Source organism: Sus scrofa, chromosome 13 (genome assembly GCF_054392235.1).
Source record: "Sus scrofa isolate SSC_HxYL_T2T_F1_AM1 chromosome 13, Sscrofa_HxYL_maternal_Yorkshire_Landrace_v2.0, whole genome shotgun sequence".
Lineage (NCBI taxonomy): Eukaryota > Metazoa > Chordata > Mammalia > Artiodactyla > Suidae > Sus > Sus scrofa.
In genome coordinates, this window is record NC_139395.1 from 76,041,139 (window position 1) to 76,066,715 (window position 25,577).

General features: G+C 40.9%; 1 protein-coding gene across 8 annotated transcripts in view; it reads left to right on the forward strand.

The window, feature by feature from the left end:
* Nucleotides 1–25,577, forward strand: part of ITPR1 (inositol 1,4,5-trisphosphate receptor type 1) — a 330,566-nt gene that overhangs the window by 181,117 nt on the left and 123,872 nt on the right. For all 8 annotated transcript variants that reach the window (XM_021069277.2, XM_021069279.2, XM_021069282.2 and 5 more), the window contains 9 exons: nt 1,947–2,072; nt 4,602–4,802; nt 5,190–5,441; nt 8,088–8,213; nt 10,493–10,621; nt 15,811–15,931; nt 18,305–18,489; nt 22,336–22,484; nt 23,671–23,782. In XM_021069277.2, coding sequence (XP_020924936.2) covers nt 1,947–2,072; nt 4,602–4,802; nt 5,190–5,441; nt 8,088–8,213; nt 10,493–10,621; nt 15,811–15,931; nt 18,305–18,489; nt 22,336–22,484; nt 23,671–23,782 — 1,401 coding nt within the window. The remainder of the gene's footprint in view (nt 1–1,946; nt 2,073–4,601; nt 4,803–5,189; nt 5,442–8,087; nt 8,214–10,492; nt 10,622–15,810; nt 15,932–18,304; nt 18,490–22,335; nt 22,485–23,670; nt 23,783–25,577) is intronic.

A 25,577-nucleotide genomic window follows, 5' to 3' on the forward strand; every position in this document is an offset into this window, starting at 1 on the left:
TGTTCAAGCTCTTGACATGAATTTTCTCACTTAATCTTCATAACAACAGTCTGACGTGTGCACTTTTACCAGCTCCATTTTACACATGAGGGAACCAAAAGGTAAGTCACTTGTTCAAGGTCACGTGGCTGGAAAGTGATAGATCTGGCATAAGGTCTGACAGTCTAGTTTCAGGTTTCTCAACAGCTGCTCTCTCTTCTGGCCTCTGAAGTGAGGGAATGTGTGTGAGATGACTTAGGAGACACGTGGGCATTCTCAGTTGTTTTTATCATTTTAAATATTTGCTTGTTTAGAACTGCAAAGTGGCAATAGGTTTTATATCATTGTCCTATCATAGGTGTCTTACTCTTTAGAAATACTGAGTATTGGGGTTTTTTTTTAATTGAAGTGTAATTGTATAGCATTATATAAGTTTCAAGTATACAGAAAAGTGATTCAGTATTTTTACAGATTATACTCTGCCAAAAATTATTACAAGATAAAGTCCATACTTCCCTGTGCTGTGCAGTATATCCTTGTTGCTTATCGAGTAGGCATCTTTATGAAAAGAGAATCTCAAAATGAACCATGTGAAATGCCAGAGACAGGTATTATCCTCAGTTTATGAGGAAAACTAAGTCTTTGATTAAATTATGTGCCTGAGGGGACAGGGAAAGGAGTTAAGACAGATACCTTTAGCCCTGACTTATTAGTATCTGAAGAGATTTCCGCTCTGCATGTTATGTCCTATCAAAAGCTAGTGTGTCCATAGGTAGACAACTTAAAAATGTGTGTCTGAGGGAGTTCCCCATTGTGGCTCAGCTGTAACGAACTTGACTGGTATCCATGAGGATGCAGGTTCAATACCTGGCTTTGCTCAAAGGGTTAAGGCTCTGACTTTGTGAGCTGTGGTATAGGTCACAGATGTGGCTTGGATCTGACATTGCTGTGGCTGTGGTTGTGACCGGCAGCTATAGTTCCAGTTCAACCCCTAGTTTGGGGAACGTCTATGTGTTGTGGGTGTGGCCCTAAAAAGACAAACAAATAAACAAAAATTGTGTCCAAGAGCTGGGGAGATGCGGGCTCACTGCCAGTGTTGAAGTAGCCCCTGCTTGGTTCTCAGTCCATGTTTTCAGAAGTGAGAGGTTCAGAAATTTCAGCCAGTACTAGACAGTGGAATTCCAGAGACTTTCTTCTAGCTTTCCTGCTCTGTTGCCTTTTTCTTTCTTTTTTAAAATTTATTTTATTGAAGTATAATTGATTTACAATGTTGTGTTAATTTCTGCTGTAGAGCACAGTGATTCAGTTATACATACATGTACATTTTTCTTCATATTTTTTTCCATTATGGTTTACCATGGGATATTGAATCTAGTTCCCTGTGCTGTACAGCAGGACCTTGGTGTTTATCCATTCTGTATATGAGTTTGCATCTGCTAGTAGGTTCTTTTTTTTTTTTAAGAAAATTTTATTAATGTGTAGTTGATTTACATGGTTGTGATAATTTCTGCTGAACAACAGAGTGATTCAGTGACACATGTACACACATCCATTCTTTTTCGAATGTGTTTCTTGCAGAGACCATCACAGAATATTGGGTAGAGTTCCTGATGCTATACTGCAGGTCCCTGTTGGCCAATCATTCCGTATACCACAGTGTCTCTTGCCTGTTTCGCAAATAAAATCTTTTCATTTCCTCCCTCGGCTAATGGGAGAGAATCCACTTTTATCCAGGAAACATATACAAGTTACTGGCTCTTCTTCAGGGTCAGCAGGGCAGCCCCTCCTTGTTTTCATACAGCAGGCCCTCAGCAAACACCTCCCCAGCCTCACATTAGTAGGAGGGGCTGGGGGCGTCATAGGACCTGGCTGCTGGCCAAGAGATCAGTGCTTTGTCCTGTTGACCTTCTCTTGTCAAAGGCAAGCCCTGTTTTCAAACTGTTTTTTGTCTGCCTCCTCCCACGTAGGCCGAAGATACCAAGATGCAGGAGATAATGAGGCTGGCTCATGAGTTTCTGCAGAATTTCTGTGCTGGCAACCAGCAGAATCAAGCTTTGCTCCACAAACACATAAACCTATTTCTCAACCCAGGGGTAAGACCGGAGGCCTGTCTGGAAATCTGTGCTGGGAGGAAGGAGGGGAAACAGGAAGCGCAAAGAACACCTTGTTCATGGGCTGTTGTGGCCACTGGGACGTGCTATGATGCAATATTCATTCCAAGGGGGAACATTTTGATCAACTTCAAGAGGATGTAAATACTCCCTGTCTTTTTAGAGGAAAAAAAAGGGTGGGAGGAGGGAGGAAGAGGCGGTAGGCAGTAGGGGAAGGTAAGATATACCCCTATTTTTTCTTAACAACATTTCCCATTATATCAAACTCCAGCCATGGAAAAGTGCTAGCTCTCACTGTCCAGCTGCATTCTCTTGAGATCATGTGTGAAGTTTTCTGTGTTTACACAAATACATAATATATCAATGTAAAACATAACAATGTTACATTTTAGTTTGTTAAACATGTTTTTAAAATATCTTACATATGTGTTGCACACTTTTTAAAGAAAAAGGTGGCACACTATACACCTTGGTCTATATTTTGCTTTTTTTTTTTTTTTCATTTAACACACTGTGGCTATCTTTGCAAGTCGGAGATATAGAAATTTTGCTCATTTGTGTTGATGTCTTCATGGCATTTCATGGAAGGCTATAACTTTTAAAAAACCATTTCCATACCAGTGAACTCTTAGGCAAGGTCTAATTTTTGGCTTTGTAAACAGTATAAAATTTCCTAGTATATGGGGACACATACACACACGTACACAGCCACACACACACACAGAGACACACACTGGTCAGTACTGCTGGAGCTTTCCAGGAAAAGGACTATTGTAGAAAAGGATATTGTAGGCTAATATTTCCTCTATGCCATATTAGGAAAAACGGCAAAGAACGAAAGGGTTAAAGGTCCCTACCTCAGACCAATCATAAAACCCAGTATCTGAGTAATTCTGGGTAAAAAGTAGAAATTTAAGCTTTTAGAAGAGAACCCGACCATATCTTAATGACCTTGTAGAAGATGAAGTTTTCTTACACAGTATGAAGAGAGCACTAATGATAAAGGAAAATACCAATAAATTGGACTTCCTCAAAATTACGAACTTTTATTCATCATATGACACCATTAAGAGCAAGCAAAGGCAGGAGTTCCCATTGTGGCTCAATGGATTAAGAACCTGATGTAGCCCCCATGAGGATATGGATTCAATCCCTGGTCTTGCTCAGTGGGTTAAGAATCCAGCATTGCCACAGGCTGCAGTGTAGGTCACAGCTGCATCTCAGATCCAGTGTGGCTGTGGCTGTGGTATAGGCTGGCAGCTGCAGCTCCAATTCAGCCCTAGCCTGAGAACTTGTATATGCTGCAGGTACAGCCATCAAACAAAACAAACAAAAGGAGCAAGCAAAGGCAGACCAAGAAATTGTAGAAGACACAGTTTGCAAGTCCAACAATGAGTTCATACCCAGAATATATATCAGACTCCAGAAAGTCCATAAGGAAAAACACAGCCCACTTTTTACTTTTATTTTTGACCACAATTGCAGCATGTGGATCAAACCTGTGCTGCACTTACAGGCTGTGCCACAGCTGCAGCAATACCAGTTCCTTAACCCGCTGTACCACACAGAAACTTCCCAAGCCCACTTTTTAAAATGGATTAAAAAAACCTTAAAATGGGACACTTTGTAGTAGCGGTTATCTAAATGGCCAGTAAATATGACAAGGCCCTCAACATGATTCGTCATCAGGGAAATGCAAATTAAGTAAGATACGAACAACGAAATAGGACTGCAGTTAAAAGACTGGCATTACTAAGTACAAGGCTGTAGAGTAGCTGCAATGAAAAATGTAAATTAACATCTTTCAAAGCTGTTTGGAAGTTCCTTTTAAGGCCAAACATATTTAAAGTCTGCAGCCCAACACTTATGCCCTTGGTATAAACCCAACAGAAATGTATATATTATGTCGACCATAAGACATTTCGAAGAATGTTGAGAGTGGCACTATTCATTGTATTTGTAATAAGATTAGTATGACTATTTACCCTTAAAATTGGGTACTCCCCCAAATATCCCTCAACAGTAGAACAGATAAACGAATTGTGGTATATTCATGCAGCAGAACATAACATGGCAGTTGACAATGAACAAACTAGTCATATGTGCGACAACATGGGTGGGAAAATTGGAAAAGTAGTGTTGAAGCCAGGTGGAAGAGAATGCATGAGGTTCAAAAACAGGCAAAGCTAATCTGTGGCTTTGGAAATCAAAATGGTACTAAAATTGGGGGGTGAGCATAAAGGAGAACTGTTTTGTTTCTTGGTCTGGCTACTAGAGTTCCCTCTGGAATTCTTTTAGCAGAATACTTAGGATTAGGGTACTGTCTTATGGGTTTACTACACCTGATCGAAAAAGCTTAGTAAAAAGGAAGGCAGTGCAGAAGCAAGAATGGAGCAAGAGACTTTCCTGGGTTAAATGCTCTTCTCCCCATGTGTATGGTGGGCTCCCTTTTTCTCCCTTTTGCTCTTCATTTAACCATGTCCTTGTGCCCCTTTCTTGTTCCTGTGCCAGATCCTGGAGGCGGTTACAATGCAGCACATCTTCATGAACAATTTCCAGCTCTGCAGTGAGATCAACGAGAGAGTCGTGCAGCACTTTGTTCACTGCATTGAAACTCACGGTCGAAACGTCCAGTACATCAAGTTCTTGCAGACTATTGTTAAGGCTGAAGGGAAATTCATTAAGAAGTGTCAAGACATGGTCATGGCTGAGGTGACAACTGTCAATTCTCTATACCTTCAACTGGTGTTCCCTAGAAACCTAAGAATTATTTAATCTTTTCTGTGTGAACTTGCACCCTCTCCAGAAGCCATACGAAGGGACAAAAAGTAATTGTGTGCGTGTGTGTGTATGAGTGTGTGACCTTGTGTTTGTGAGCTTAAACTGTAGATAGAGGAAAGAGTCTAGCAATGAAAATCTTTGTTTAATAATATAAATGAGTGAAATGCAGATGAGTTTAGGAATACAGGTGTGACTGGTTTTAGAAGGTCAGTGCCAGCAGAACATCTCTCTATCTCTGAATAGATTATTTTTTTTCATGCCTCCCCCAGCCCTGCAAGGTTGTAATATAAACAGGTTTTGTTCTTTTATGTCTTACAGCTGGTTAATTCAGGAGAGGATGTCCTTGTGTTCTACAATGACAGAGCCTCTTTCCAGACCCTGATCCAGATGATGAGGTCAGAGCGGGACAGGATGGATGAGAACAGCCCTCTCATGTACCACATCCACCTGGTGGAGCTTCTCGCTGTCTGCACAGAAGGCAAGAACGTCTACACAGAGATCAAGTGCAACTCCCTGCTCCCGCTGGATGACATTGTCCGCGTGGTGACTCATGAGGACTGCATCCCTGAAGTAAGTGAATATACCCCCAGAATGGTGGCCTCTTCTCATGTCTCCCCACGTGCTGTGTGGGGCTGTGGCTGGATGGGAGGCTTTCTGGTGCAGACCCAGGTGGAAGCACATGGTTTTGACACTTGTAGCTCATGTTATGCGATTTCCGTTGGCTGCAATAACATCTTCTTGAGCACTGGTGTTATTTGAGAAGAATGACGGGAGAAGTTAATCATTCTGTCTCCTTGAAGAAGAATGGGAAACTTCCACAAGAGGCTTCAGCTCTGAGGGGCTAATAATTCCACATGTTGAGCAAAGAGTATTTGACCTGAATGAACTATTTAAAAAATGCCATAAAGAGTGATTGAGATACAGTTCATACACATGTACATCCTACTCTTAAGTTTATTCTTTAAAATAACTTGTATTATAAAAATCATGAATGATAACTATAAAATATTCAGGCACTATAGGTAATCAGAAAAAGAAAATAATCTACACTTTCACCACCCATAATAAATACCTGCTAGGTTTTTTTTTGTTTGTTTGTTTTTTGTTTTTTGTCTTTTTAGGGCCACACCATGGAGGTCCCCAGGCCAGGGGTCTAATCAGAGCTGTTGCTGCTGGCCTACACCAGAGCCACAGCAACACCAGATCTAAGTGATCTGCGACCTACACCACAGTTCACGGCAACGCCGGATCCTTAACCCACTGAGCAAGGCCAGGAATTGAACCCACAACCTCATGGTTCCTAGTCAGATTCATTTCTGCTATGCTATGACGGGAACTCCCTATTAGGTTCTTGAAGTAAACCCTTCCAGCTTGCATTTTCCCTATTCACATATTTGGCTAGTAACAAAAAAATGGATCATACAGTATATATTTTACCTTTGAGTGTTTTAAAATAGATACCATTAGTTTATATTTTAAACTACATATACACGCATTTCTATATGTAGCATATATTATATGTACTATTTTTTAGATTAATTTTTGAAAAAGTTAATACATTTTGAAAAATTAAGATAATAAAGACCATAAAGGAATAAACTGTGAAAAATCTTCTGTGTCTGTTCCCTATACTCTGCAGAAAATTATTTATTAGGTTCTAGTGTATCCTTTCAGAGTTGTGTGTATAAACACTTGCAAATATATAAACTTTCTTCCCTTGCCCTCCACTTTTGAAACAAAAGGTGGCATTCCACAAACACTCTTCATATCAGTCCATAAAGAGGTCCTGCATTCCTTTTTTATGGTTATATAAATTTTCATTGTACAGATGGACCTCCATGAATTGTATATAATTTTCCTCCATGAATGTTGAACCAGTGTATTATATAATGTGATAATGATAATAAATAAGAAGAAAATAAAAAGATGGCATTTTTCTCACAGTCTGGTCCATACAGTATATTTTCAAACTTTTGGATTCTCATTTATCTGATAGATGAATTTGATTCTTTGCTATGGTTGTAATTTGCATTTCTCTTATTATAGGTAAGGGAGGTATAATAGCTTGGTTTTTTTTAACCCATATTTGTTTGAAATACAACATAAGCATAGAAAAGTACATAGTTGTGAATTACATATCGTAAGGATTATTACCAAGAAAATAGCTTTCTAACTACCACCCAGGTCAGGAAACATGCCACATCTCTCCCCTGTGTCCTTTCCCAGTGCCTTCACTCCCACAAAGGGTGTCTTCTGGAGGTAGTGGTGAGGTGACCTTTATGTAATTTTCTTTGTATATCCCTAAACAGTATAATTTAGTTTTCCCCATTTTTAAACTTCTTTTCTGCATCTTCTGTGCCTTTTACAGTTCAGCCATATGGTGTTAAGACTTACCCATCCTGACATGTGCAGCTGTATTCATTTCTTTGTTTTGGAGCATTGTTCTGCATCATTGTCCCACAATATGATTTTCTGTACTTGTATCGATGCTCATTTGGTTATTTTTGCTTTTTGGCTCTTAGGACCAATATGTCCCACGGGTCCTGGTCCACATGTGTACACTTAGCAGTAGAAGGGCTGGGTCAGACAAGGTGCTTTTCTGCCATTCAGCTTGATAACGTAAAGGGGTTTCTCGCAGCCATCCCTCCTCCGGGGCTCTTGTTGCTCCCAAATGTTGCCAATCCTTGGTATTATCAGACCCTTTATAATTATTTTTCAATCTGGTATGTGTGGAGTGGTTTCAACTTTTATTATCTTAATTACTAACTGAGGTTGAGCCCCTTTCCATATGTTGCCTTTTTGAGATTTGATATTCCTTTAAGTAAATGTCAGATCAAATTTTTTACCTGGTTTTTCTTGGGCATGTCCATCTCACATGCGCACATCTGGAGAACTTCTCCCAAATCATGTCATTGAACTCTTGTAATAGTGCTGTTTGGTGAACAGAACTTCTTTTTTTTATACTCTTCAGGAGCCAGAGTGTTTTGTTCCATTCTTTACCTCGAGGTCATGAACATATTCTCTTCCAAAAACTCTGTTTTTGAACTTGATAGCTGTGAATTTTGAAGATGAAAAAAAAAATCATAGAAATTAAAGCAGGCAGAGGAAAGTGAAATGACCATCTTGGTCTGCTCTTATCACTGTTAAAATGAGGGAACACTCAGTCCCACATGTACTGAGTTGGTTTTTCAGAAAATTCCGTTTTCTCTCTTCTAGGTGAAAATCGCATACATTAACTTCCTGAATCACTGCTATGTGGATACCGAGGTGGAAATGAAGGAGATTTATACCAGCAATCACATGTGGAAGTTGTTTGAGAATTTTCTTGTTGACATCTGTAGGGTAAGGCTTTCTAGAACTCAGGAGGCAGGGTAAGGGGTGCGTGTGTGTCTGGGTCTCCCTGTGAAGACTTAAGGACAACAGTCACGTAATTTCCATTTGCTGATTCATGGCCCATGGAGGAGGCACCTGGCTCTTAACTTTTCACACTTCGCATTTCTTTCGGCCCTTTAGTCTTAGTTGAGAATAGATTTTATTCATCAACCTTCAGGGAAAGTAGGTTATTTCTTGTTTTTATTTCATCCCTTATGGACTGATTTGCAAGTGATAACCTGGGACATATTCAAATCAGATTTATAAAGTATTATTTGACAAGAACTCTCTCCTCAAAGGACAGCTTCCTGAGTCTGAGCATTTACCCCCTACAATCTGGTGTCAAGGACCCTGTGAAGCACTTCACTTACTGTCTGTTGCTTTCCTGACCCAATCATTAGATGAGCTTCAGCCCTCTTGATTTGGCTTCGCACTGAGCTTAGTATTCACTCTAAAGCCATAAGACTGACCTAACAAGGTGCATCATGGATTTAATAGGAATTTTGTGGTGCTAGGGCTGGAGTGGGAGGGAATTAATACTGTCCTTCAGAGAGTAAGTGTGAGATGAATCCCAATTTCAGAAATGTGATGCTAAAAAGGGGGGAAAATAGCACATTGTAGAATCCTAGAATGTGGTATTTTCTGCCTGACTGTACAGTTACTGGTTTGAGACCAGGAGCCTGCAAGAACTTAATTTCTTTCTAACCATGTGTTTAATAATACTCAGATGTTGGTGTCATAGATGGATGGTTGGATGGCTGGATGGATAGATAGATACATAGATCATAATACTCAGGTGTTGGTGTCATAGATGGATGGATAGATAGATAGACAGAGATATAGATAAATCTATTTGCCCATTTCTCTGTCTGTCTGTCTATCTATCTGCCTGGTTTTTACCTTGAAATGGAAGGCCTGTTTTGCTTTTTTAAATTAGGACTCAGCACAGTTTTCTGTAAAGGGCCAGATTTGAATAGACTTGGCTTTGTGGGCCATCTAGTCTCTGTCACAACTCCTTAACTCTGCCCTGGTAACATGAGAGCAGCTGTGGCAATATGTAAACAGAGGGCACGGCTGGGTTCCAATAAAACTTTATTTATATAAACAGCCAGCAGCCCTTCACCTGGTGGCCCCTGCCTTAAATTGTTCAAAATGCTGTTAAATCAGTAACTGACTTCATTTTCTGGATGTGTCCCCAGACTGTTCCGCTTTGAGCTCAGAACATGATAGTAAATAAAATTTGGTCGTTTTACCCCTTACTTCATAATTTTAATATTATAGCAATTTTATGTCTCAAATAAGAGTGCTAATGAATTTGGTAATAAAATTTTGACTTTGAAAAATGAATTTTCTAAACTTGTTCTTCCAAATGTCTAATCTTATTCTACGCAGTAGAGTCCAAGTGAAATCTAAAATATCAGTCTTCACCCCAAAACTTGTACAGTCAATTATTTTGAGTCGTAGCTCACTATTTTCAATAGTGCTATATATCAGTAGAATTCTTATTGAATAGGAGGATTTTGTAGGTTTGGAGAGTATGTGCACAGCAGAGCTCAGTGATAATATTTGACTCAGGGCCTTGATTATATCTTTTAGGAGACTATGGCCTAGAGCAGATGAATGATTTAAACAGGAGGATAGTTTATTACTTTAAGGGAAAATATGTATAACTATAGTTGTTAACTGCCTTTTGGGGTTTTAGATTTGCCACAAGTGGGTAGGAATTTGAAAGTGATGGCCTTGTAGATCCCACACCATTTTTTTTTTTTTTTCAGGACCACACCCAAGGCATATGGAAGTTCCCAGGTGAGGGCTCAGATTGGAGCTATAGCTGCTGGCCTATACCACAGCGATGGCAACGCAGGATCCAAGCCACATCTGCAACCTACACCACAGCTCACAGCAATGCCAGATCCCTGACTCACTGAGAGAGGCCAGGGATTGAACCTGCATCCTCATGGATACTAGTCAGATTCATTTCCATTGTGCCACAACAGTAACTCCCAGTCCCACACCAGTTTTATTACTTTGTGATTCTGCACCATGATATCCTAGCTGATGTACCTCTTTTTTTCCATGATTTAGTTTTTGCTTTGCTATCTCTTCAGGGTTTAAATGGATCTGCAGGCTTTTACCTTTCCTTTGTTAAGGATGATCTGCAGGAATAGTCATGGATGACTGAACTTTACAACTAAAATTATTCATTGCAGGTTTTGGTATAATGTCTAAAGCATCTAATTGTCCTCCAGGCCTGTAACAACACTAGTGACAGGAAACACGCAGACTCAATTTTGGAGAAGTACGTCACTGAAATCGTCATGAGTATCGTGACCACGTTCTTCAGTTCTCCCTTCTCAGACCAGAGCACGACTTTGCAGGTAAGAAACACAAACATGAATGTGGGGCGTTCATGAGAGATCTTCACAGTTGGAGCTGGTGTTGGTTTGGGATTGGGCGACTCGGCAAAGTGTTAATACAAGACGCTTTTCTCTTTGAGCAGAATCATTCTTACAGGATCCCTTGGATAATGAAGTGCCAGAGAATATTTTTCTGTACCAGATAGTTCTATTGGTTGTTGACTTTCTCCCTGAAATGTCTTCTTTTTCTCTTGCCTTCACTCTTGTCAGTTCCTCACCTCCAATTCTAGAAAGGGAAGCAGCTTTCGAACAAGTTGCTAGCATGTTATTAACACTTCAGAAGAATAAATCTGGAAATCTCCATTTTAACTCCAGGTGTGTGCCTAGAGTTCATCAGAAGGGGTATGTGGCAGAGGTCATTTAGCCTTGACAGCTGGGCTGCATATTACCCCAGCCCCAGCAGACATTGATCATGTGGAATCTTGCATGCACGGGTTGTGCTGTGTGGCAGCCCCACGTGATGATTGTCAGTGTACGTAGCATTTGAAAGATTTGAACCCATGGATCTGGGAAATGTTTTCATTATTCTTTTTTTTTTAATTTTAGTGTAATATAGATGACTTCCAAAGTTGTGTTAATTTCAGGCATACAGCAAAGCAAATCAGTTATACACAAACATAAATCCATTCCTTTTCACATTCTTTTCCTATATTAGTACTGGGTAAATTTCCTTGTACTATACTTCATTATTCTTTTACTTGGAAAAATTGCTCTTTAATTTGTTGTTGTTGGTACAAATTATTATTTTTTTAGCATTTCTTTTAATTAAAGTTTTCTCATGTTTATAAAATAATTCTTTATTATTTTAGTTGATTTGCATTGTGCTGTCAATTTCTGCTGTACAGCAGAGTGTTCCAGTTATATATATATATATATATATATATATATATATATATATACATACATTCTTTTTCTCATACTATCTCCTATCATGTTCTGTCACAAGTGATTGGATATAGTTCCCAGTGCTCTGCAGCAGGACCTTATTGCTTATCCATCGCTCTTCTTTTTATAACTTAGGTCTGGGTCAGTGGCTGTGGGAGCCTTGCTGAAGGTCCATGTTTACAGCCTGCAGAATGAAAGTGGCCAGAAGAGAAATAGTAACTACCCTTGTTATGGAAATAGAGGGAGGCTGTCCTGGGGTTGATGGATGGCCTGGGGTTGGATTACAGACAAATAGACTTAATGAAGGTAAATACCCTAAGAGAAGAGTGATTCATGGTCAGTGTTGTATCACTGGTACATTTATTAGATACTGCTATATTCCATCCCCTAAGCAAAGTTCATATATCCTTAGTCCAGGTGGCATTTATCCCCATTTTGCAGCTGAGTAAACTGAGGTGCAGAGGGTTTAATTATCATGCTCAGCCATGGTCACAGCTAGTAAATGTCAAAACCCATGATTTCAGCCTGGGTCTGTCTGATTCTAAAATTTGAATTATGGAATTTTTAGTGAGATAGGATTCGTAGGAACTGTTGGTAATATTCTATTTAGTTTAGCTTAGCTGCTAGCTTTTAGTTATCTCTAAAGTATGATAGTTAGAATGCCACCTCTAGAACGTCTTTATGCAGTTCTTGAGTAATTGGGAAACAGGAACTTAGTAGATCCCAACCACATGATTTGTTGGAAGTCAGAATGTGCTCCTTACCAAGTACTCTTCTACAAAGAGTTAGCTATTTTGGTTAGAAAGGTTGGACTTGGTTCTTTTGTAAATGAAGCTAAGGCAGTGCCTGCTCTCCTGTGGATTGTGAAACATGATTTCAAAACTAAATGTCCAGGTAAATCAGTCACATTCATTGGAAACCATTAAACAGGAACTTGTGTTTGGGGAGATTTTTCATTGTGGCCCCTGCCACTGTCTTCCTCCGAAAACAATGGTGACCCAACTAATAAGTGGGAATTGTCAGAGAAATAAATCCTCATCATAAATAGAAGTCCCTAACAAGGCCCACGTCATCCAAACATATTTAAAATTCAAAGTCCAGGCTGGATTTCTGGAACATTTATTTTCAAGGAATGCTATTTTTGAAGCTGTCCTAACGTGTCTTACTTTATCTGTTGAAGAGCCTATGTCTTTCTTCTCCAGCTCGATTGGTACCTCCTTCCTTCAATGTTTTCTTGTTTCCTTCCTTCCTTTCTTTTCACTTGCATTTGTGAGGGAGGAAAACGGTGGGCTTGGGTGTGGCTGTGTGACATTTAAGATGCTAATGGAGGGTCCAAGAGGCAGCTGGAAATGTAGAATCTGGGAGAAACAAGAGAACTTTGGAGGCTTTTATAGCAGGACAGAGTTGAATTCAAATCCTCATTCTGCCCCTTCCCAGGTCTGTGAACTTGGGCGAGGTCTTGGGTCTTAGAAGTTCAGAACCTCTCTTCTGATGTGTTAAATGGGTATAGTATCAACCCTGCCGATTGTTGTGAGACTAGGAATTAATGTTTATGAACATCTAGCTTAATGCCTGGTACATAGTAGGTACTTAATAATGGGCAGCTTGTACTGTGTCCTGTCAGGTGGTGAACTACATACAGTAGGGGAGCAGAGTTATGCCTTTCCATGTACAGTTGTCTCAAGTACTGTTCTATCCTGTACACAGTACCTGGCACCTGGTAGATGCCAGTTTGTTAGGTAAATGAATCAGGTAGATTCATTAGAGTAAAACTGGTAAAATCCAAATATAAACATTTGCTACTTTAGGTCTTGGCCAGGAAAATGAAGAGGTTGACTTGAAGGGAACTGGGCAGAGAACATATTTAAGGACAGAATGTGAAAGAGGCCAGAGGATGACCAGGGGTTGTCATGCAGTCAGGATGGGATTCACAAGCACAGCAGGGCCCTGGGAACTGAGCAGAGGAGAATTTCAGGAAGAAGGAGATGGGCAGTCATGGTCATCAGCCCAGAGGTCCCGTGAGCTATGTCCCCAGATTGCCCAATAAAGTGGGTAATTAGAAATTAGCTACTCAGGCCAGGTGAATCATCTTTTGTTTATTCAGGTGCCAGAGGGGAACAGAGCAGATGTTTGATAAATAATGGTTCAATTGAATTCATTTAGTCAAAGGATTCTTTTTTGAGTCAGGCCGATGAGTTCCCATCCCACCTCCACACAGATTAGCCAGTAGAGTGAGTGATGGTACCACTGCTAACTTCCTAGGGTCAGGGATACTCACATGAGGTTTGTATGAGCCCTCGGCACAGGCCTGGCAGGTAAATGTTCTCAGGTGTTTTCCCATGGCCAGAGGGTTAAGGATCCGGCCTTGTCACTGCTGAGGCTCTGGTTACTGCTGTGGTGTGGATTCATTCCCTGGTCTGGGAACTTCTTCATGCCATGAGTGCGGCCAAAAAAAAAAAAAAAATGTTCTCAATAAATAAGTGCTCTTCTGGGGCCCATTGTGCTCAGGGTCTCTCGGCCAATTCCTCAGGCCCCCTGGCTTCCCGTCACCCACACATATTCCTTCCCTGGAGGGCTATGAGCTGCAGAACAGAAAGCGCTTCCTACAGAAAGCGATGAGACTCTGGTTTGCTTGTGAAGTGAGTAGAAGGAGCACAGATTGTTGGCATCAGAGAGCAGGGAAGATGGCTCAGTGCTCAGCCATCACTTCTTAGTTCCTTTGGATGTTTTGTTTGACCTTTTCTGAGCCTTTGTTTTTCATCTGTGGCATGAAGGTAACTCCTCTGTCATAGGATACTTATCAAGGCCCCAGTGAGCTCTCATGTAAAGTGTATGGCACTGGATGAGTGAAAGTTATCCAAACAGTAGAGGAGGTTCTGAATTTTTATTAACCTGTTCCAATTTCTTATAATAAACTTCCTTCCCCCGCCCCAGCACTTTTGCTTTTTTTTTTTCAACTCAGAATCTTTACCTAGAGTTTTTCAGTACTCTTCTTTTTTTTTTGGCCACACCCTCATCATGTGGAAGTTCCCGGGCCAAGGATCAAACCCACGGCACAGCAGTGACCTGAGCTGCTGCAGTGATCATGCCACATCCTTAACCTGCTGTGCCACAAGGGAATTCTGGTCCTTTTTTTCTTTACAAGATCAACCCCTGTGGGTTTTTGGAGGGGATCTGTGAGTCCTTTCTTCTAAAAATGAAAGACCAAGTGGAGTAAGTAGCTCACCATACACAGTGGCCTTGGCCTTGCAGGTCTAAAGCTACGCCGATCCAGGTGGCTTTGGATGGAGACCAAAATTATAACTTTCAAATGCATTCAAAGTCAGTGTCAGATTGATGAGGTGGATGTTTGAATTCTTTTATCAGATGATGAAGTGGATGTTTGAATTCTTTTATTTTAAAACAAGTACAAAGTAGTACCATCGTGGACAGTAATAAATCCTCTGCAGTTATCTTGCAAGTACTCATCTGCAGCAAATGAGCACATAGGAGGAGTAACCATCAAAACCATTTTCTCCTTATCTCATTGAAGACACTGCAAAGAATAAGAAGAGGGCCACTGATCAGTTTGTTTATGCTGATTAAAAACAGAGGTTTTACTCATAGACTATCACATCTGGAAATAACTTTGAGGTTTTTCTGCCTCAATTTTATGTTATTGGACCAAGTTAAAGCTCTGAAAATTGAAGTGATTTGCCCACAGTCACACAGCCAGTTGGTAACTAGACAAGAATCCCAGTTTTCAGGCCGTGATTCCACTGCTCCTTCTGGTGGTCAGATTTAGCATCAAGTTTGTACATAGCCTTAAAGTTCTGACTTTTGGAGTTCCCATCATGGCACAGCGGAAATGAATCCGACTGGGAACCATGAGGTTGCGGGTTTGATCCCTGGCCTCGTTCAGTGGGTTAAAGATCTGGCATTGCCGTGAGCTGTAGTGTAGGTTGCAGACACAGCTTGGATCCCACGTTGCTGTGGCTCTGGTGTAGGCCAGCAGCAACAACTCCGATTAGACCCCTAGCCTTGGAACCTCCATATGCCATAGGTGCAGCCCTCAAAAGACAAAAAAAAAAAAAAAAAAAATTCTGACTTTTTCTCCCTCAGCCGTGCCACTTCTAGAGTCAAGCTCACCACCATCCACCCCTTTTCACCCTTGCATAAAGTCCGTTCACCTGTGGTTCAAGGGCACCTCTGTTTCTAACTGGTGTTATTAATCACTCACAAATAAAATCTTCATGTCACCTCATCTCTGCCTCTCTTTCTCGCAGACTCGCCAGCCTGTGTTTGTGCAGCTGCTGCAAGGTGTGTTCAGGGTTTACCACTGCAACTGGCTCATGCCCAGCCAGAAGGCATCGGTGGAGAGCTGCATCCGGGTGCTCTCTGACGTAGGTAAGACTCCAACCCAGTTTGGATTTAACATGATGAAAATGCGTTGGTCACCATTAATAAAGGCCATCCTTGATCAAACACTTGCTGTAGCTCTTGAAAGGTTTTGTACACAGGATGCTGCAGAGCCAGACTGGAGCTAAGTTACTCCTTGATTCTAAACTTCCCTTTCATATTTTCAAGTCAGCACCTCCCAAAGTTCAGAGCCAACAAGTCCCAAAGAATGATAGGCTTTGAAAAACAAGATTCTACTCTTAAATTGTTAGTCAACTCTTGGCAAGTCACATTGCATTCAAGTTTATTGAAGGCCCTGGGAAACCCCTCATTCAGGAAAGTAATTTGTTTACTCTGGTAAATAGATTTGACTGTGTGGAAACTTTTTTCCCTGCAAAGCACATGTCTGATCCTATAGAATGCCCCTTCTGAGAAATGGTACACTGTTCCCTCCTGCCTCTTGATGGAAAATGTATCTCCATGCCCTCCCATCTCCCCTCCCATAATATCATGTCTCATAGGCAGTTTTTTTTTATATATACAATGATTTTTATTTTTTTTTCATTATAGCTGGTTTATGGTGTTCTGTCAATATTCTACTATACAGCGTGGTGACCCAGTTATACATACATGTATAGATTCTTTTTTCTCACATTATCAGGCTCCTTCATAAGAGACTAGATATAGTTCCCAGCGGTACACAGCAGGATCTCATTGCTTATCCATTCCAAAGGCAATAGTCTGCATTCATGGGCAGTTTTGAAAGGAAGTTATGACCATTTCTGCTTCCTTCACCCTGACTTTGTCAGACTCTATTACTTTGGCCTGTTCTGTGTTCCTCCTCCTCCCAAATGCTATGCAAAGGGATAATCTTCCTGCCTAAATTGAGAAGATCTGTTTGCCTCTAGTAAGTATTTACATCTCTACAGACCCCAGAGAAGACAGGCATAGCTGTTAGCCCTGTTGAGTCATCCCTGATTTCTGTCATCCCTGCCTGATTTACACTCATATAGCAGGTGTTTGTGTCATTCTATTGCTTATGTGACAGTATTTCACAATAAGAGGGTAGGCTTTTGAACATGTGTACATTACAGATTATAGGTTCATGATTCGACTTCTCACCAATAGGGCTCAAGATGGGGTCCCCAGATAAGCCTCTACTCCGCCCATATATGATCGTATATCACAAGGTTGCTGGATAAAATTTGGAAAAGTTGCTGAGTTAACTAGCTGAGTTAACTAATCATCAGAGATATGTAATGTTTTAATAGTCATGGAAGTGATGAGAAAAGACTAGGAGAGTTGGTATTTGTGAACAGCAGGGCATGAAAACTACATAGCCTATAAACCCTAGCACTTTGTTGCTTCTGTTGGTCTGAAAATGTGGAGACAGGGAATAGTTGTCTTGTTTTTTTGGATGTTGTTGGATTTCCCATATTGAAAAAAGGATTGGTGGTCTAATTATCATCCTTTTTTAAATATACTTTTTATTTTGGAATAATTTTAGATTTATTAGAAAGCTGCCAAGATAACAGAGGTCCCATTTATCCCTCATCCAATTAGCCCCACTGTCAGCATCTTCTGTTATCAGCTACATTCATCACAACTAAGAAACTGACGTTGGCCTGTACTATGAAGTAAACTTCCAGACCTGATTTGGTTTTCACCATTTTTTCTGCTAAGGTCCTTTCCCAGGACTCAGTGTAGGCTTCTATGCTGCATTTCATGGCCATACGTCTCCAGTCTCCTTTGGTCTGTGGTAATTTCTCCAGTCTTCCTTATTATCTACGACCTTGACAGTTCTCAGGGAGTACTGGTCAGGTGTGTTGTAGAATGCCCCTTATTGTGAATTTGACTGATGTTTTTCTCATGATGAGGTTGGAGTTGTCCTTTTTTAAAAAGGGGGTTAAAAAAAAAGTGCCTATATGGAAAGAATAGCTTATGTCATTTTGAATGTTATCTTTTGCACTATATTTGGCATAAAACAGCATTTTGTGGATTGTTGATAGAATACCATACTTGAGAATTTTTTGAAAAATGGTTTATTGGCCAGATAATTTCCCCACCTTGATAATTCTTTAAATGTATGAACACATCTGAGACCGTAAGAAGCCATTCACTGAGGAAACCCATTGAACTTTGACTTGTCTAAACTGTCTGACCTTGGAGCATTTTAAAGTGGCTCAGAGCTGCTACCCCTCAGAATTCATGGTGGAAAACCTGACCTCATGGATGGTGATGCTCTGCTGAGCTGCTCTGTGTCCACACTCATGTTCTGGGCATGGACAGATCTGCCTGGTACAGGATGGGGAAGGCTAAATCTGTCTCTAGGGTGTCTCCTACTAAAGTCGTCAGCTCATGAGTCCCCTTTCTCTTGTGCAGCCAAGAGCCGGGCCATTGCTATCCCTGTGGACCTGGACAGCCAGGTCAACAACCTCTTCCTCAAGTCCCACAACATTGTGCAGAAAACTGCCATGAACTGGCGGCTGACAGCCCGAAACGCTGCTCGCCGAGACTCCGTCCTGGCAGCTTCCAGAGACTACCGGAATATCATTGAGAGATTGCAGGTAATGCCTGGCGTGGACGGCCGCGGTCCTTAACTGGCCTCAGGTGGCTCCACACGCAGAAGTGCCTCCTTGAGCCGGAGAAAATCCGGGTTGGCCACAGGGAGATGTCAGGGTGGTGAGTGGCCAGTCAGTTGCAATAATGTCTCTGGGGCCAGAAAAGCTCCTGCCAGAATCATGGTCTTTCAAGGTTACTCACTGATTTTGTAGATCTCTTTATGAACCAGTCCCTCTGCCTTTACTAGGAAGGAGTACAAAAGTGTTAGAAGAGAATGCTTATAATAAAGGCACAACAGCTCCATTTTTTCATCACCTTGGGATTTTAGCCTCTTGAATCAGCAGGTAAACAAGAGTAATCATGTTTCAGAGAGTTTTATATTAGAATGAGCCAAGTCAACATAATAGTATTATTAAACTCTAGCTAGATTATACTTTTTGTCATAGCACCTATGAAGAGATGTGCTCTCCCTCTGTTGAAAGAGAGAGTATCAAGAATAAGATGATATTAAACACTTAAACATATACCATAATATAACATCTTCTTTATACAACCACCTCAAGTGAGTCTCTGGTAAGTGGTCCATGGACCACGGTTTGAGAATCACACATCCTTTATTTGGGCTCAGGGCAGTGCCACAGTGATTAAGAGTGTGATTTCAGGCAAGTCCTGGGTTCAAATTATGGCTCCACTGCTTAACAATGTGTAACCTTGGGAAAAATATTCAACTTCCTCAGGTTCCTAATTTGTAAAATAGTATAATAGTAACACCAACCTCATGGGGTTGATATGAGGACAGGAGAGTTGATAAGATGTTGCAGTTTTCTCTGCCTGTGTCACACATCACAACAGCAGTTATTTTATTCTCTTGCACTGTTCTCAAGGTTGCCTGGGCTCAGCAGGGTGTTTCTTGGTCAAGTCCGTTCATGCAGTTGCAATCAGGTGGTGGCTCTGGTTGGACTCAACCTGACATCTCACTCACCCACACGTTTGGCCTTTGATGCTGATTTGATTGTCCATGGGTCCTCACCTGGAGTTGGTGCCAGAAACATCACCATGTAGTCTCCCCAGGTGCTCTGAGCTTCCTCACAACATGGTGGCTGAGTCCTGAGACAAGTCTCTAGATAAAGAGATAGGTGAAAGCTGTATTGCCTTAATGACCTGGCTTCGGAAGTCACATGGCATCCCTTCTGTCATAATCTTTTGGTCGAGGCAGTGACACATGTCCACTTAGGTTCAAGGAAATGGGCTACCACTGGATGGGAGGGATGTCTGTGCCACACTGTAAGCACATGCAGGATAGTTTATCCTGCTTTGGAAAATTCAATACAGATAAAGCATGTAGAACAGAGCCTGACATGCAGTGAACACTCAAACAGTGAGAGCTGCTATTGTAATTATTACTATTATTGTCATTACTATTACAACTGTGATAATTATTATTAGATGAAGTCACTGAATCTCTGAGGGTTATGTAAATTACTAAATTATTATTTGTAATTAAAGACAAATGAGTTAACTGAGTCATGCATCAGCCCCACCCTGGGCTTTGTGATACAATGAACCAACCAGAAATAATCTGACCTTCATAGAGTCTCACCTGTTGGAAAGGAGACAGATATTAGTCAACTAATCACACAGATATGAGTAAAATAGCAAAAGGGACAGTCACTGCAGAGGAGAAGCAAGGAGGGCTACGGAAGACCCTGATGGGGAAGCTAATGTTGCCTGGGGTTGCTGGATGGTGGTCAGAAGGCCGTGCTGAGGATTGGAACCAAGATCAGGGAGCAGTGGGACTCAGAGGGATGGGAAGGAGGGAGACATGTGTAAGGACCATTCTGCAGGAGAGAACTCGGTGCCAAGACCGAAGGAAGGTTAGTGGGGCCAGAGCCAGTGGAGCTGGTGAGGTGGGCAGGGCTTCACAGGTCAAGGAGAGAATTTCAGCCTTGTCATTGATAGAACCAGTTCTTGAACAAAGGTAATTTGGTTCCTGATGGAGTCCTTCGTGACCCACCATGTTTTAGAATGAGGAAGGTTATTGCATTGTAGTCTCATAACTGTGTGAACAGTGTTTGCTCCTATTTTGACTGAATTATCTGTGGCTGCAGAAACACATCAGCGCTCTTCTTAGATTTATTATGCATATTCATAGGGAATAGAACAAAACACATACATTTAGGTAATAAGTCTTGTTTTAAACACTTGGCCAATGATGTAAGGGGTTTTTGCTATCTGATGAATTATGGTCCATCTGAGCCCCTGGAGTTAGTTAGGAAGATTGCCGAGAACAGCAAAAGTTGTCATCATGTGAAACATTAACTTGCAGACGAAGTGCTTATATAATTAACCCCCATTCAGGCATTCCCCCTCACTTAACACTAGCATCTCCCCCGCCCATTGCTTCACCATTCTTGTCTGTTGGTCTCTCCCTGATTGCCGAATGTTACACATTTGACAATACAGTGCAAATCGATTGCAATGTGGAGTTCAAACTTGCAAAAGATGCAAGATTTTGTGAACGTGATGCTGAAGAACTACTCCAATCCCTTGCAAATGCTGTAGACAAGGAAGTTTTTGCCTGAGTTAGGACCAGTTACTCTTGGAGAAAAGTGTGTGCTTTCAGGGAGGAAGCTCTTAGAGAAACTGACAGAGTACTCAGAGAATTTTGCCAGAGTGACCCCCTTTTTGACTGTGGTGTGAAAGTCAGTCTTAATTAAGGGATGTTACAGTATACTTTTAAAATCTTGTTGAGAAAAATTGCCCCCATAAAGAAAGTTTGATTTACTTGTGCATTCTTTAATGCATCCTAAATATTGTTGTGTGATGACAGATTTCGTTAAATGTAAGGTTAATTAAATTATATCCACAAGTTGAAGTTTTAGTTTCTGGATAAAAGATCACTCCATTCTTAATGGATTTGGGGGTTATGAACTTAGGGTCCCCAGTTGAGGTGAATGTAACTTAAGTAGGCTTTTCCATGTGATTCTCCTTGGTTAACTAAGGCTTCCTCTCTTAGCCAGGGTGCTGTGTTCTGTCCTTAATTAGCATGCTGATAGTTAGGTTCTGAGTTACCAAGCCAGAGAGCAGACTTTAGCATCTTTTGAAGATAATTTCTCATCTGTTTTCTGCCATTTGCCTTTATATGGTGTTTGTTGTGTTGGTTTTGCTGCTCTTTCAACTTTTCTCTGTTTTCCTTTCCTACAGCTATGTGTTTTGCATTTGAAGACCATCATGCTCTCAGGGTACATGTATTTAGCATGTTGATACAGCATGTTCATTCCTTTGTGTTCTCATTTTTATATGACTTTTTATTATGTAAATAATCCATGCTCCTAGGAAATAATTTGACAATACTCACAAGTGATGAGCTATAGAAGAAAACTATAATCACCTGTAATCCTGCCACCAGAGAAAACTGCTAATGATGTCTTAATAGTACTTGCTGAATATCCTTTAGATATTAATGTTGTTTATAAAAAGCCGATCATGTAGTCCATACTGTTGGTTGAACATTTTTTACACTCCTATTGTAGACACCTTTCCATGTTGTCACGTGTACTTTTTTGCATCATATTTTAAAATCTCTGGAATGATCCCTTGAGTAGTATTAGGACCATCTCACAGGGCGGGTGGGAATGTGGACTTGTTATTACTCTGTTGTCTGCATCAGGGCCTAATGCTTCAGGTAACCATTGGGCAACGTCTAGTAATTCGAGGCAAATTCCAGACAGCGCTAAGGTTACTCTAACCCAGCCTAGTCTGTGGTCATGTTTTAGGTCAGAAATGAATGTTCTCACCCTCCTGAGGTCAGCTCTGCCCGAGCCGCTCACCAGGGCTTGCTTCCGTTCCAGGACATCGTCTCCGCCCTGGAGGACCGTCTCAGGCCTCTGGTGCAGGCCGAGTTATCTGTGCTGGTGGATGTCCTCCACAGGCCCGAGCTGCTTTTCCCAGAGAACACTGACGCCAGAAGAAAGTGTGAAAGTGGTGGTTTCATTTGCAAGTAAGCAGCCTCTCTGTACTGTCTTCAGGGCTCAGCTGCGGAGTCCCACTGACAACGCGTCACAGGTTCCTGAAGGCCGAGGGGCCGGCCTGGCTTTTGACTTTGGTGAATACAAGGTCTAGCGCTAGGGATCTGTTCTGACCTTCCCAGAGTGTGCAGGTTTAGTCCCACTGTCTTGTTGTGTTGGTGAGAATTTCTCCTTTGACCTCCATGCTGGTTTGTTCATCTTCCATTCAACAAGTGTGGGCTGTTGCCTTGGGCTGCCCGACAGATTCAGAGAGGCTTGACCTTCCTACAGACCTGTCAGTCTTCCTGACAGCTTTGTAGTTTCTCAGTTTATGCCTTGGGGCCTAATCTAGAAGAAACTGCTGGTTCCATGTACAGAAATTACCATCTGATTTTCACCTTAAGGTCAGTTTGTTGATACATTTGAGCGTGGGCTCAACCTCTGAGTTGCTGACTTTTCTGGGTCCCTCAGAGGGTAAGACTGGATCAGGGAACAGTGTGTTTGCCCCAGCTATCATACTCCTAGGTTTTTCACACTGTTGGCATATTCCAGCCACGTGACTGGCAATCCTTAGCGGATAAATAGTTGCACTTCGTGAATGAGCAGGTTTGAGTGGGCCTCTGTCTCCTTTCACCCCTTCCTGTAATCTCTCCACAGCAAGTGGTGAAGAGGAACCTGTTTGCTGTTATTGACCAGCAGATGGCACTATTGAGACACCAACTGGCTGTTCTTGCAGGAAGTGTCCTGGAGCTTGTTTAACCCGGGAGCCCTTCCTAAATATTTGTTTATTATCTGACTAACTAAATAAGTTGACTGTCAAATATTTAAAGAAAATTAATTTATTAAAAAATTTATTAAAGTATAGTTGATTTATAATGTGCCAATTTCTGCTGTTCAGCCAAGTGATTCAGTCGTACTAAAATACACATTCTTTTTTAATGTTCTCTTCCATCATGCTCTATCCCAGGAGATTGAATAGAGTTTTCTATGCTGTGCAGTGAGACCTTGTTGTTTATCCATTATCAATGTAATAGTTGGTATCTACTGATCCCAAACTCCCAGTCCATCCCTCTCCCTCCCTGTCCCTCTTGGCAACCACAGGTCTGTTCTCTCTCTCTCTCTTTTTTAAATTTAAAGATTGTTTCTGGGATGTAATCTGTGGTTTTCTTTTTCATTTAGGTTAATAAAGCACACTAAACAGCTGCTAGAGGAAAATGAGGAGAAACTGTGCATTAAGGTTCTACAGACCCTCAGAGAAATGATGACCAAAGATAGAGGCTATGGAGAAAAGGTACTGCATTTTATTTTTATGTTAAAACTAGGTTTTATTGCTAAATTGAAGTGGAGTGGTGGCAGTTAGAAATCCAGCTTAGTTCAGGAATATTGACAGAGGGGTGAACATTTAAAAAAAAAAAATGTCTCTAAAGGTAGTGAAATCATATGACTGTCTCTTTAAAAAGTCATATATGTTTAGTTGTCTCTTACAGGTTGCTTGCTGTGCAATCTATATTCAGAGAAATAGTAACCATAAAATGTTCCATCTATATAAGTTCCCAGTGAGAATGCAAATGCCTCTTGTGTATCAAAGTTGGTGTTTCTGAATTTGGGGGTCCAGTTATGCATACCTATGGGTTTACTTGCTTCTTTCTGGTGAGATGTTGCACAGACCTTCCAGTATGTAATGAAACTGCCTCCACTTCTAACTGGAATTAAGGCAGCAACTATGTCACCTTTTCTAATTGGGTTGTGAAATGGTCCATTCCTGGGGCAAGAGACTTCTCAGCACATGCTGTGAATAAAACTGTACAGAAAACACCCCTCACACCCCTGATTTTGGACCAGGTGGGATAAAAACAGCCCCATTGCTCTTCCTTTCTGCTGCCAGCAAAACAAAACAAAACAGAACAAAAACATGGACTTGAGTTTAAATCTCACCAGTCTTCATATGAAGGTAATACTCTTCACCAATTGTCTTTAAACAATTTTTATCAGCATGTTCCCAGTAGGTAAATATACTGATATCATTGACTTACCAAAATACCCAGTAACACATTTATTCATCTTTGTGAAGAAGCCTTAATAATTAAATCACAGCCTTCCTTGTCAAAAGGAATAGTGACAACCAGAATTATAAAAGCCTGTCAGAATCTTGCTTTCTAACCTAAGCAAGATGTATCATTAATATTAGAGCAATTTAACATGTGAGTCTTTGAATAAGAAAAAAATAAAGCAGAAAGGTACACAGACTTTTTTGCAGTATACACTCCCCCACTGCCCCCAGGGCACAAAGCTTTTAAATGTTGCTTTAAATTGGTAAAAATAAATTTAAGTTAAAACTTGAATAAATGTTGTTTATTTCAAAAGAAGTGTTGATAACTCAGGAGGAATTTTGTGGAGGAAACTGGACAGAAAAGAGTTTATAAACATAAATAATAAAAGCAAAGAAGTGGGGTACAAGTGGGAAGTAATATGACTGGCCTCACAACACCTGTGAAGGCACCTAGGTAGGTCTTAAAAAAAAAAAAAAAGGTGAGAGGGGAGCATAAGAGAGAATATACTTGTCAGATAAGTGAATAATAACCATTTATTCCACAAGATCTTTCTTTTTCTTAAAGTGAAGTTTAAGAAATGTTTAAGGGAGTTCTCTCTGTGGTGCAGTGGGTTAAGGATCTGGCGTTACTGCACCTGTGGTGTAGGTCGCAGTTTCAGCTTGGATTCGATTCCTGGGAACTTCAATATGCTGTGAGTGTGGCCAAAAAGAAAAACAAAGTTTAAAAAACATGATCCTAGTTTTAGAAATTCACTCTCCATAATAAGATAAAACCCACTAGGAGCCCTAACCAGCTGTGAATATATTTGCACTTTGGGGCATGAAACTTGATTTTTAAAATGCGGAGGCCACAATTTTCTCTTCTTGTGAGAATATCTGTTGCTTTCTATAACCGACATATTTAAGGAACACTTTGTGTCTCCACTCCAGTGAGTTTTGCACATTGCGATTATACTTTCATTTCTCTTAAGTTTTCTTTGTATGACATGGAAAGTGGAAGTACCAGGAGTTGGCTGAGTCTCTGTGGTTCGGCAGA